Source organism: Suncus etruscus, chromosome 5 (genome assembly GCF_024139225.1).
Source record: "Suncus etruscus isolate mSunEtr1 chromosome 5, mSunEtr1.pri.cur, whole genome shotgun sequence".
In the NCBI taxonomy this organism is placed as follows: domain Eukaryota; kingdom Metazoa; phylum Chordata; class Mammalia; order Eulipotyphla; family Soricidae; genus Suncus; species Suncus etruscus.
This window is the reverse complement of record NC_064852.1, coordinates 123,884,011-123,897,652: the sequence shown is the minus strand read 5'-3', so window position 1 is coordinate 123,897,652 and position 13,642 is coordinate 123,884,011. Positions and strand designations below refer to the sequence as shown.

The window sequence follows — 13,642 nt, the reverse complement described above, 5'->3', positions numbered from 1 at the left end:
AGTGGTATAGCTGGATCATATGGGAGCTCAATTTCCAGTTTTTGAAGGAATCTCCATATCGCTTTCCATAAAGGTTGAACTAGATGGCATTCCCACCAGTAGTGGATAAGAGTTCCTTTCTCTCCACATCCCCGCCAACACTGTTTATTCTCATTCTTTGTGATGTGTGCCATTCTCTGTGGTGTGAGGTGGTATCTCATCGTTGTTTTGATTTGCATCTCCCTGATGATTAGTGATGTGGAGCACTTTTTCATGTGTCTTATGGCCATTTGTATTTCTTTTTTGTCAAAGTGTCTGTTCATTTCTTCTCCCCATTTTTTGATGGGATTAGATGTTTTTTTCTTGTAAAGTTCTGTCAGTGCCTTGTATATTTTGGAGATTAGCCCCTTATCCGATGGGTATTGGGTGAATAGTTTCTCCCACTCAGTGGGTGGCTCTTGTATCCTGGGCACTATTTCCTTTGAGGTGCAGAAGCTTCTCAGCTTAATATATTCCCATCTGTTAATCTCTGCTTTCACTTGCTTGGAGAGTGCAGTTTCCTCCTTGAAGATGCCTGTAATGTCCTGGAGTGTCTTGCCTATGTGCTGTTCTATATATCTTATGGTTTTGGGGCTGATATCGAGGTCTTTAATCCATTTGGATTTTACCTTCGTACATGATGATAGCTGGGGGTCTAAGTTCAATTTTTTGCAAGCGGCTATCCAATTGTGCCAACACCACTTGTTGAAGAGGCTTTCCCTGCTCCATTTAGGGTTTCCTGCTCCTTTATCAAAAATTAGTTGATTGTATGTCTGGGGAAAATTTTCTGAGTATTCAAGCCTATTCCACTGATCTGAGGGCCTGTCCTTATTCCAATACCATGCTGTTTTGATAACTATTGCTTTGTAGTACAGTTTAAAGTTGGGGAAAGTAATTCCTCCCATATTCTTTTTCCCAATGATTGCTTTGGCTATTCGAGGGTGTTTATTGTTCCAAATGAATTTCAAAAGTGTCTGATCCACTTCTTTGAAGAATGTCATGGGTATCTTTAGAGGGATAGCATTAAATCTGTATAATGCCTTGGGGAGTATTGCCATTTTGATGATGTTAATCCTGCCAATCCACGAGCAGGGTATGCATTTCCATTTCCGCGTGTCCTCTCTTATTTCTTGGAACAGAGTTTTATAGTTTTCTCTGTATAGGTCCTTCACATTTTTAGTGAAGTTGATTCCAAGATATTTGAGTTTGTGTGGCACTATTGTGAATGGGGTTGTTTTCTTAATGACCATTTCTTCCTTATTACTGTTGGTGTATAGAAAGGCCATTGATTTTTGTGTGTTAATTTTGTAGCCTGCCACCTTGCTATATGAATCTATTGTTTCTAGAAGCTTTTTGGTAGAGTCTTTAGGGTTTTCTAAGTAGAGTATCATGTCATCTGCAAACAGTGAGAGCTTGACTTCTTCCTTTCCTATCTGGATTCCCTTGATATCTTTTTCTTGCCTAATCGCTATAGCAAGTACTTCCAGTGCTATGTTGAATAGGAGTGGTGAGAGAGGACAGCCTTGTCTTGTACCAGAATTTAGAGGGAAGGCTTTTAGTTTTTCTCCGTTAAGGATAATATTTGCCGTTGGCTTGTGGTAGATGGCTTCAACTAGATTGAGAAAGGTTCCTTCCATTCCCATCTTGCTGAGAGTTTTGATCAAGAATGGGTGTTGGACCTTATCAAATGCTTTCTCTGCATCTATTGATATGATCATGTGGTTTTTATTTTTCTTGTTATTGATGTTGTGTATGATGCTGATAGATTTACGGATGTTAAACCAGACTTGCATTCCTGGGATGAAACCTACTTGATCATAGTGGATGATCTTCTTAATGAGGCATTGAATCCTATTTGCCAGGATTTTGTTGAGGATCTTTGCATCTGCATTCATCAGCGATATTGGTCTGTAATTTTCTTTTTTTGTAGCATCTCTGTCTGGTTTAGGTATCAAGGTGATGTTGGCTTCATAAAAGCTATTTGGAAGTGTTTCCGTTTATTCAATTTCATGAAAGAGTCTTGCCAGGATTGGTAGTAGTTCCTCTTGGAAAGTTTGAAAGAATTCATTAGTGAATCCATCTGGGCCTGGGCTTTTGTTTTTCGGCAGACCTTTGATTACCATTCTAATTTCATCAATGGTGATGGGGTTGTTTAGATATGCTACATCCTCTTCCTTCAACCGTGGAAGATTATAAGGGTCCAAGAATTTATCCATTTCTTCCAGGTTCTCATTTTTAGTGGCGTAGAGTTTCTCAAAATAGTTTCTGATTACCCTCTGAATCTCTCTCATATCAGTAGTGATCTCTCCTTTTTCATTCCTAATACGAGTTATCAAGTTTCTCTCTCTCTCTTTCTTTGTTAGGTTTGCCAGTGGTCTATCAATCTTGTTTATTTTTTCAAAGAACCAACTTCTGCTTTCGTTGATCTTTCGGATTGTTTTTTTGGGTTTCCACTTCATTGATCTCTGCTCTCAGCTTTGTTATTTCCTTCTGTCTTCCTATTTTTGGGTCCTTTTGTTGAGCATTTTCTAGTTCTATTAGCTGTGTCATTAGGCTACTCAGGTAAGCTCCTTCTTCCTTCCTGATTTGTCCTTCAAAGCTATAAATATTCCTCTCAGTACTGCTTTTGCTGTGTCCCATAAGTTCTGATAGTTTGTGTCTTGATTGTCATTTGTTTCCAGGAACCTTTTGATTTCCTCCTTGATTTCATCTCGGACCCACTGGTTATTGAGTATGAGGCTGTTTAACTTCCAGGTGTTAAGGTTCTTCTTCTGAGTCCCTTTGGAATTCACAAATAATTTCAGAGCCTTGTGGTCAGCAAAGGCAGTCTGCAAAATTTCTATCCTCTTGATATTATGGAGGTATGTTTTATGTGCCGGCATGTAGTCTATCCTGGAGAATGTCCCATGTACATTGGAGAAGAATGTGTATCCAGGTTTCTGGGGGTGGAGTGTCCTATATATATCCACTAAGCCTCTTTCTTCCAATTCTCTCCTCAGATCTAGTATATTCTTGTTGGGTTTCAGTCTGGTTGACCTATCCAGTGTTGACAAAGCCGTGTTGAGGTCCCCCACAATTATTGTGTTGTTATTGATATTATTTTTCAGATTTGTCAACAGTTGTATTAAATATTTTGCTGGCCCCTCATTCGGTGCATATATGTTTAGGAGAGTTATTTCTTCCTGCTCTACATACCCCTTGATTAATATAAAATGTCCATCTTTGTCCCTTACAACCTTCCTGAGTATAAAGTTTGCATTATCTGATATTAGTATGGCCACTCCAGCTTTTTTATGGGTGTTGTTTGCTTGGATAATTTTTCTCCAGCCTTTTATTTTGAGTCTATGTTTGTTCTGACTATTCAGGTGCGTTTCTTGTAGGCAGCAGAAGGTTGGATTGTGTTTTTTGATCCATTTAGCCACTCTGTGTCTCTTGACTGGTGCATTTAGTCCATTGACATTGAGAGAAAGAATTGTCCTGGGATTTAATTCCATCTTTATATCGAAATTTGGTGTGTCTCTTGGTTAGTCTTGTCTTAAATTAGGTCTTTCAGTTTTTCTCTTAAGACTGGTTTGGAGTCTGTAAAGTTTCTGAGTTGCTTTTTGTCTGTGAAACCATGTATTCTTCCGTCAAATCGGAAAGTGAGTTTTGCTGGGTATAGTATTCTGGGTGAAGCATTCATTTCATTCAGTCTTGTCACAATATCCCACCACTGCTTTCTGGCATTGAGTGTTTCTGGTGACAGGTCTGCTGTAAATCTCAAGGACGCTTGCTTGAACGTAATTTCCCCTTTTGATCTTGCTGTTTTCAGAATTCTGTCTCTATCTGTGGGATTTGTCATTGTGACTAGGATGTGTCTTGGGGTGTTTTTTCTGGGGTCTCTTTTGGTTGGTACTCTTCGAGCATGTAGGATTTGATCACCTATATTTTTTAGCTCTGGAAGTTTCTCTTTAATGATGTTCTTGACCATTGATTCTTCCTGGGAATTTTCTTCCTGGGTCTCTGGGACTCCAATGATTCTTAAGTTGTTTCTGTTGATCTTATCATAGACTTCTATTTTCATCTGTTCCCATTCTTTGACTAATTTTTCCATTGTCTGCTCATTTGCTTTAAGTTTTTTGTCCAATCTCTCCTGCTGTATGGAATTGTTATGTATCTCATCTTCCACAGCACCAAGTCTATTCTCAGCTTCTGATACCCTGTCCCAGAGCTTATCCATTTTGTCATTCACTTCGTTTACTGACTTTTTCAGGCCTGTTAATTGATATGTTATTTCAGTTTGGAGTTTTGTGATTTCTGTCTTCATATTTTCTTGGTTCTTATTAGTGTTCTGTTCAACTCGATTCATGGTTTCTTTGAGTTCTTTGAACATATTCCATATTGCTAGTCTAAAGTCCTTATCTGAGAGGTTGATTAGTTGGTTGGCCATTATCTGGTCATCAGAATTGTCCTCTTCATTCTCTATGTCTGATGCTGGCCTGCGTTGTTTCCCCATTGTCACACTTGTATTTTGGGTTTTTCTACGTGTTGTGGTGGTATTCATTGGCTATATGATGTAGGCAGCACACTTCTCTGGCTCCGCCCTTTCTGGATGGGCTGACTTGTCCTTAAGGGAGGGGAGTCCTCCGTGGGTGAAGCCTCACACTGGATCAAATCTTAGGCCCAAGCATTCAACGGAGAAGACAGTCCGAAGACGAATGCTTGCTTCTGTGTTATAGCTCATTTCTTAGTGTGATTTTTTTCTTCTTGTTACGATGGTGTTCTTTTCTTAGACAGAGCGCACGGCCACGTAGCGAAGAGGAGCAGCCGTGCTCTGCTGGAGCGTCTTTTGCCCCACTCCCAAGAGTTTCACGCAAGAGGACAGTAGAGAAACATTTACAAGGAGCACTCACAGTTGGGCTCCACTGTGCAGGTGCAGATTCGTGGCTTTTCCCTGCCTGATGTCCCAAACAGGGCAGCTGGCTTCTGTGAAAGCCCGCCGGTTTTCACGTTCTGGAGACCCGCCCTGGAAATGGCGTCTGGGAGAGCAGACTTCTGGAGCGTCTTTTGCCCCACTCCCAAGAGTTTCACGCAAGAGGACAGTAGAGAAACATTTACAAGGAGCACTCACAGTTGGGCTCCACTGGGCAGGTGCAGATTCGTGGCTTTTCCCTGCCTGTTGTCCCAAACAGGGTAGCTGGCTTCTGTGAAAGCCTGCCGGTTTTCACGTTCTGGAGACCCGCCCTGGAAATGGCGTCTGGGAGAGCAGATTTCTGGAGCGTCTTTTGCCCCACTCCCAAGAGTTTCACGCAAGAGGACAGTAGAGAAACATTTACAAGGAGCACTCACAGTTGGGCTGCACTGGGCAGGTGCAGATTCGTGGCTTTTCCCTGCCTGATGTCCCAAACAGGGCAGCTGGCTTCTGTGAAAGCCCGCCGGTTTTCACGTTCTGGAGACCCGCCCTGGAAATGGCGTCTGGGAGAGCAGATTTCTGGAGCGTCTTTTGCCCCACTCCCAAGAGTTTCACGCAAGGGGACAGTAGAGAAACATTTACAAGGAGCATTCACAGTTGGGCTCCACTGGGCAGGTGAAGATTCGTGGCTTTTCCCTGCCTGATGTCCCAAACAGGGCAGCTGGCTTCTGCGAAAGCCCGCCGGTTTTCACGTTCTGGAGACCCGCCCTGGAAATGGCGTCTGGGAGAGCAGATTTCTGCAGCGTCTTTTGCCCCACTCCCAAGAGTTTCACGCAAGAGAACAGTAGAGAAACATTTACAAGGAGCACTCACAGTTGGACTCCACTGGGCGGGTGCAGATTCGTGGCTTTTCCCTGCCTGATGTCCCAAACAGGGCAGCTGGCTTCTGCGAAAGCCCACCGGTTTTCACGTTCTGGAGACCCGCCCTGGAAATGGCGTCTGGGAGAGCAGACTTCTGGAGCGTCTTTTGCCCCACTCCCAAGAGTTTCACGCAAGAGGACAGTAGAGAAACATTTACAAGGAGCACTCACAGTTGGACTCCACTGGGCAGGTGCAGATTCGTGGCTTTTCCCTGCCTGATGTCCCAAACAGGGCAGCTGGCTTCTGCGAAAGCCCGCTGGTTTTCACGTTCTGGAGACCCGCCCTGGAAATGGCGTCTGGGAGAGCAGACTTCTGGAGCGTCTTTTGCCCTACTCCCAAGAGTTTCACGCAAGAGGACAGTAGAGAAACATTTACAAGGAGCACTCACAGTTGGACTCCACTGGGCGGGTGCAGATTCGTGGCTTTTCCCTGCCTGATGTCCCAAACAGGGCAGCTGGCTTCTGCGAAAGCCCACTGGTTTTCACGTTCTGGAGACCCGCCCTTGAAATGGCGTCTGGGAGAGCAGATTTCTGGAGCGTCTTTTGCCCCACTCCCAAGAGTTTCACGCAAGAGGACAGTAGAGAAACATTTACAAGGAGCACTCACAGTTGGACTCCACTGGGCGGGTGCAGATTCGTGGCTTTTCCCTGCCTGATGTCCCAAACAGGGCAGCTGGCTTCTGCGAAAGCCCGCCGGTTTTCACGTTCTGGAGACCCGCCCTGGAAATGTTATGTTCCTTCTTATATTAAATAAAAACTTAGTTTCCTAATAGCAACAATAACCTGATAAAATTATTATTAGAGTACCATTTAAAATAGTCTATAAAATAACAGTATAAACCTAATAACTGCAGTAATGAAAAATAAGAAATAAATATTACATTGTGTTTTCTGGGAGGGAGCCCAAACCTAGTGATGCTCAGAATTTATTCCTGGCTTTGTACTCAGTGATCACTCCTGGCAGTGCTTAGGGTGCTAGGGATTGATCATACTGGGTTATCCACATGCATGGCACATGACCTACCCACTGTACTGTCCTCAAAGATATAAATTAATGATAAAAATAGACTGCATTAATAGATTGGAAGACTGATAATAAGATGTCAATTATTTCCTAAATGATCTGTAGACTCCATATAGTTACAATGGAAATCCAAGAACAGTATTTTATAATATTTAAAAATTATTTTGAAATCTATATTGAGAGATAGAACTAGACAAATAATTTGCAAAGAGAACAAAGTTGGAAGACTAAGTATTAAACATCAAAACATGATGCTACAAAGTTCTGGGTCAGGCATGTGGCACAGCAGTCAAACATAAGCTTTGTATGTGTGAGACCCTTGTTTCCTCTGCCTTTGAGACTCAGAACTTTACATGCTGGAATCCAAACACATCCAAATGTAATTCTGATCACTAGAGCAGCAACAAAGCATGGACAAACAGATCTGTGGGACAGGTTTGACAATCCTAAAATAGGCCACATTTCTATAGATAACTGAATTTTCAAAGATGCAAAGAGTATTCAGTGGAAAAAAATGAATAATATTGTCAAATGATCCTGAAACTATACATTCTACACTATTTCTGTCTCTCTATCTCTGTGTTTATGCAGAAAAATGTAATATATTTATATAAATATATTTACACATGGATATTATTTTAAAATTTTATTTAATAATTGTATCAACTTTATTTTTTCCACCATTTGAATTTCTGTCACTGGATATGGTCCCTTAAGCACTGCCAGAGGTTACTGTGGAGCACAAAGCCAGTCTCTGAGCATCATACTAGTGTGGCCTCCAAGCCCAGAACAAAAATAAACAAGAGACTTTGTTTGCTTAAATGATTCCTTAATTCAAAATTGTTTTGCTTCAAAAATAAGAGAATGCTATTATTTCAGTTTATAATACTTGTTTCTTACAATTAGGGTTTCCATAGCAAACCATACCAATGAATAAAATTTTAATAGGGATATTCAATGTAATTAGGAATGAATAAGCTGATTACAAAATATATGTATCAATAATATGTTAAACATAATATCATATAATATATTATATATAATGTAATTATAACACATTATATAATACAACGATGTGGAGGACACCATGTAACATATATTGGTTTCAATAGCTCTTTTCGGGGCTGGGAATGTATGGAGCATAGTCTATCCTGTCTATCCAGCAGGCAGCCCCCTGGTCAGTTTCTGACCCTACATGGTCACCCAAGCACTAGAGGGTATAGTGTTCATGAAACTTGCCATTCAGCACCCTGAGACATGAACAGCTCCACACAGCCTGCTCTGAGCACTAAGCCATCAAGATCACACAACTGGGTGGACAATTGTTATAAGTGACGCCTATCCCCTGCGCATAGCCTAGGAAACATCCACATCACTCCGCCACCCTCTTCATCAATAACTAAATGTTTCTCTTTCGGTAAATATTAAGTCCTTGAATTTGACATGATCGTTTCTGGTGGGCTGTTTAAAGGGCCTATGGAGTGCTGGAATTGAACTCAGATCTTAAACCTGGGTTGCCAGATGCAAGGCATGCACCCAACTTGCTGTACTATTGCTCCAGTCCCCACACTTTGAACTAGTCCTCTGTGTGGAAAGAATCTTAACATGTAGCTGTGATTCATTTCAAAATTGCCATTTCTCCCTTTAGACAAACGCACAGTTTAAGCAGCAAAGAAACGCAATATTCCTCTCATTTGTAATTGCTGCCGAAATAAATCTAATTTACTTAACTACAGAAATAGAAACACATTTTTTTAAGAGGCAGCATTGTATAAAATAGAGGCTTTGGGAAATTTTGTTAAATGTTCAAAGGCAATCCGGTTACATTTAATATTATTACTAGTCTCTGAAATTCTGATTAGCTGAGGACTTTCAGATGTTTCTAGCTCCAAATGTTATTTATATTGTAACATCTAAATTTTATAAAGTCTTCCGGCATCTTAAGTAATCTACCCACTTGGCAGAGAGAGTAGGTGTAAAGCACTTAGTTTAAGATTAGGTTCATATTTAGTGTTCAGTATTACATATTATCATTATCGAGCAAATATCTCTTTAAAATGAAAGTATGTTCTAGGTAAGTAAATAAAATGCATAGCTTAGAATTACAAAATGAATGCCTAAACTTATTTACTGAAGCCTCTCAGTAGAAAATTAAGAAAAGTTATTGAAAAAATAAATCAAGGAAAAATAGTTACCGTACTATTTCCTTCTTTAGTAAAGTTTATACCATCCCTTTCATTAATAATTTTGACATTTTTATAAGTAGAAAAAATGTAGAAGTCATAGCATACTATCATCACTTCCTATCTTCATTGTGAGTTTATTTTCCTGGTAAACAATCACTGATGACAGAACTTAGGTTACTATGAAAGCAAACGAGTCTACTGTCCTATGGTAGAGAGATCTAGAGACCTTGATATAGTACAATAATAGTATATCCCTAAAATAGCAATAGGTACAATCCTATAAACTAACATTACTTCAATAAAAAATATCACAGAGGAATCTCTAAACCTAAAAGTACATGCACTTACAGTTCTAAACTCTCAAAGAAAGAGATTAGTTGGAAGATAAGACACACATGCTATCATTGGATTTGTTAAGTGGAACACAGGTATACTAGTTCCAAACCAAAACAAAGACATAGAAGACATAGCTGACCTACTATCTTCATAAGTTGCTTGGGAAGAGCAAATTTATTAATTTTTTCCAAGAAGAAAACAATGACACTAACATTAAAAGTTTTTACTAATCTTTAGCCTAGAATTTTTAAAAAGTCCATACTGTCCCTTTATCGAGCTCTAATATGTCCCATAGGGCTACAAGTGAAAATGAAGTAAATGGGGACCATCATATAAGATGCAGAGGCCACTGAGAGGCTACTGAAAGGAAATAAGGTTGGAAGGGGACTATGGCCTAAAAACGTTTGAGAAATACAGCTTTGCATTGGATAGTAGACCTAGCTTGAGAAAAACAAAAGTAAAAATACGGGTTTCTAAATTTTTAGTAATGTTCCTTACCAATGTCTAATTATGTTTCTATTGTTGAATAAACATAAATATAGATGTACATAAGGTATCTATCCAAGGATGAATAGCTGCTATCCAAAACGTGTTAAAATCATTTAATATATCTTTTACTTTATCATTTAGCTTACTATTTTCAAATTATTTTACTAGATTCTATAAATTCACCTATGTATTAAACAATTGAAGCAGAGTACTCAATATGTAGTTTTAGTTATCCAATGAAAATATTTTTAATATTTCTTCTAAATCAACAAAATAATCTTTTTTCCCTGAAAATGTTTAAGAAAAATGTTAAGTTGCCTAAACAATTTAAATATGTAATATAGCTTTTGCAATTTGGAACACCCCAACCCATCATCACCACCAACCAATTGCACATCTTTCATTGAGCAGAAGTAATGACACTTATCTAAAGATAATACAAATTTTAAAGTTATTTGTGGCCAGGTTTGACTTTACTTGTCAAAAATTGATTAAAAAATGAACCACAATCTATGTGGTTTTTTTTTTAACTTTTAAATGTTTGCAACAATCTTCTGTCCTCAATTATGTGTTTGATGGTAATAATAATTTTGGACTTTAATTATATATTAAGGGGTTTGCTCTATTTGCTAAAATCTTATTTAAAATTATACATAAGTTATATGAATTTGGGGTGTGTTTTTCTTGCTAATAATAAACTATTAATAGAAAAAATATTCAAAATTTTAATACTATAAAATTTTTTCTAACTTTTACTTTTCTATAAATTCACAAATAAAAAATTTACTAACTAAAATAATTTAGGGAGAAATATTTTCCTTACATTATGATGATTCCATTATCAATGGAAAATGAGTCTGAAGGTAATCCTGCAATATTCCATACTCGAATTGTCACTGGTTCTCCCAGGGTACTCATAAGCGAATAATCTTCAGAGCAGGGGATATCTCTTCCCTTGCATAACATAGCCCACTCCTTGGTTTGGTTCTTCAAAACATGCATAAAAATATAAAAGAAGCAGAGTAATCAAATGACTACTTTATCAACTCCTGAATTATGCCTTGTTAAGTCGACCAAATATTTTTAAGCAACCTCAAAATTTTTTGTTTGTTTTTGGCCTACACCATTGATGCACTCACAAATCGCTCCTGGCTGGGGGACCATATGGGATGCTGGGGAACAAACCAGGTTCATCTTGGATTGGTTGTTTGCAAGGCAAAGGCTCTATCACTGTGCTATTGCTCCAACCACTCAAAAATTATTTTTAATTATCAGATTTTTTCAGATAAAATCATTATTTAGATTCGTTGCAGACTCAGAAAGTACTTGTATCTCATAGTAAGATTAAATAGAACATTTAAAAGAGAAGATGAAAGCTAGTGCATAAAAATATTGCCAATAAGTATTACAAAATTTCATATTATACATATATACATTATTTATTGTATATATATTATACATATCTGAAGGAGATTCCCATTGGTTTTAACTTTTGTGGTCTTTAACTTACAAATGTACAGCACAACAATATTAAGTTATGGGGGGTTATCTCCAATTTGGAAATACAGAAAACCTATGTTTCTGACTCTAGCATACCTGGGGGAAAGATGGTGGCACATCAGGAACATAGCACAGTTTAGGATAGCCATCTGAGATACATCAGAATACACCCAGAAACAGAAGTACAAATTTACATTTAAAAAAAGGCAGAGATCAAGTTCCAATCTGAGGTGAGAGATCAAGGATTCAGAAATAGCAATAAAACATGTCTATATACAAAATCCAAAGGCAAAGAAAAGTTTGTATTTGCTGCTACAGGCTTAGGGGCAGATAAAGATGCTATTATAGTCAAAGTGACCTTGACTGAGACGGCATCTCTCTTGGGCTTCTGATAAGATAGTTTGATCAACATTCAACAGTGCTTTAGGTTTGCAAAACATTGGCCAGTACAATTTGGGAGGAAATTAGTGGTCAAGTTAACAGAACACCTCTTAAATACTGTATAAAATAAATTTTTGGTGACAAAATATTTTGTAACCATGTCAATAGTCTGAGATTTGTTAGACACCAATTTTAAAAATTATTTTTTTAGGGGCCAGAGCAATAGCAAGAGGTAGCGTGTTTGCTTTGCACGCGGCTGACCCATGAAGGACCTGGGTTCAACCCCCGGCGACCCATATGGTTCCCCAGGTCAGGAGCGATTTCTAAGCACATAGCCAGGCGTAACCCCTGAGCATCACCGGGTGTGACTCAAAAACAAAACAACAAAAAATATTTTTTATGTTAGTATAAATGTTCTCATTTTCTGTTTGGTTGGTTGTTTTTTAAGTCACACCTGGCAGTACTTAGGGCTTACTCCTGGCTTTGTGTAGAAGAATCACACCTGGTGGGGCTCAGGGACCATTTGGGGTGCTTGACACTGAAGTCCAGTCCTTACCTGGCGGTAGCTAGATGTGAAGGCTCCCAGGTAGGCAATAACACCGGAGGAAATGAGGATGTCACCAGTCAGGTTGAAGTACAACTCTCCCAGCTCCAGAGCAGTCCGACTCCATCGCGTTTTCTCCCCTCCCAGGCCTCCGATCAACTGCTCAGCTCGTTCTAGCTTTTTACTGCACAAGTCAACCTTGAATATAAGCATTCTTATCAGCATTTACTTATCCAATACCGGAACAAGTTAAAAATGTGGGGATAAATTTGCTTCCTTCCAAGTTTGCATCTGAACATTTTTTAAACTCTTTTTTTTTTTTTTTAAATAATATCTTTATTTAAGCACTTCTTAGATGTCCAACTTTTAACTTTTCAGACTTCAGACTTATATCTGAAATTTCTTTCTTTTTTTCTTTTTTCTTTTGGTTTTTGGGACACATCAGGTGGCACTCAGGGGTTACTCCTGGCTCTCCTGGCTCCAGTTTGGAAATCACTTCTGGCTCGGGGGACCATATAGGATGCTGGGATCAAACCCAGGTCTGTCCTGAGTTGGCCACGTTCAAGGCGAATGCCCTAGAGCTGTGCTATCTCTCTGGCCTCAGCATCTGAAATATCTTAAGAGAAATGTGTTATATCCCAATATCTAGATTGGCAAGCCCATGAGGGTTCAGACATTTTTTCACAATAAAGAATTCACTTTATAATTTATAAAAAATTATGATGAATGTTTATAATATGATGCAAAGAATATCTCTAAGGAACTGAACTACATCTGGAGACCCTTGAAGTTAAGCAATATAAGACATTGTCTAACAAATACAGAATTTCTCCCCCATATTACTAATCTAAATCGATTATTTTTTGAGTTCTATGAATGTTTGCTCTCATTTCACTGATGGCTAATTTAATGATAATTTTAAAGGTTAGATATTTTAAAGTTTTTAATAATTTAAGCTTAATTACAAAGCACAATTTTCGAGATGATGAAATGTGTCAATGTATACACATGGAATTTTCTTCAATTAGGACATCAATCATTAGTTTAAATTTGACTGTGCATAAGACTGTTAATCAACTTTGATTACATGTAATTAATCAGTATAATTCCTTGGAAAAGGGCAATTATGAAAGTAGTAAATTTGAGAAGATCTTTCCATCCAGGCAATAGCATATCCAATACATATCTAAATATATCTTATCTAAGTGACTAAACATCATTATTTTTGAAAGATTAAAAAATGTTTTCTTATACTTTTGCCTAGTGTTAAGACTTGTATTAATAACATTTAATAAATGCTAGCACTAATATAAATACATTAAAACATATTAAAAACAAATTTTAGATAAAGAA

General features: G+C 38.3%; 1 protein-coding gene across 1 annotated transcript in view; it reads right to left on the bottom strand.

Annotated features, from left to right (window-relative positions):
• Positions 1-13,642, bottom strand: part of DNAH7 (dynein axonemal heavy chain 7) — a 283,116-nt gene that overhangs the window by 79,614 nt on the left and 189,860 nt on the right. Inside the window, exons 44-45 of the mRNA XM_049772925.1 lie at positions 12,302-12,487; positions 10,688-10,851 (exon numbers count right to left, since the gene is read on the bottom strand). Of these exons, the coding sequence (XP_049628882.1) occupies positions 10,688-10,851; positions 12,302-12,487 (350 nt within the window). The remainder of the gene's footprint in view (positions 1-10,687; positions 10,852-12,301; positions 12,488-13,642) is intronic.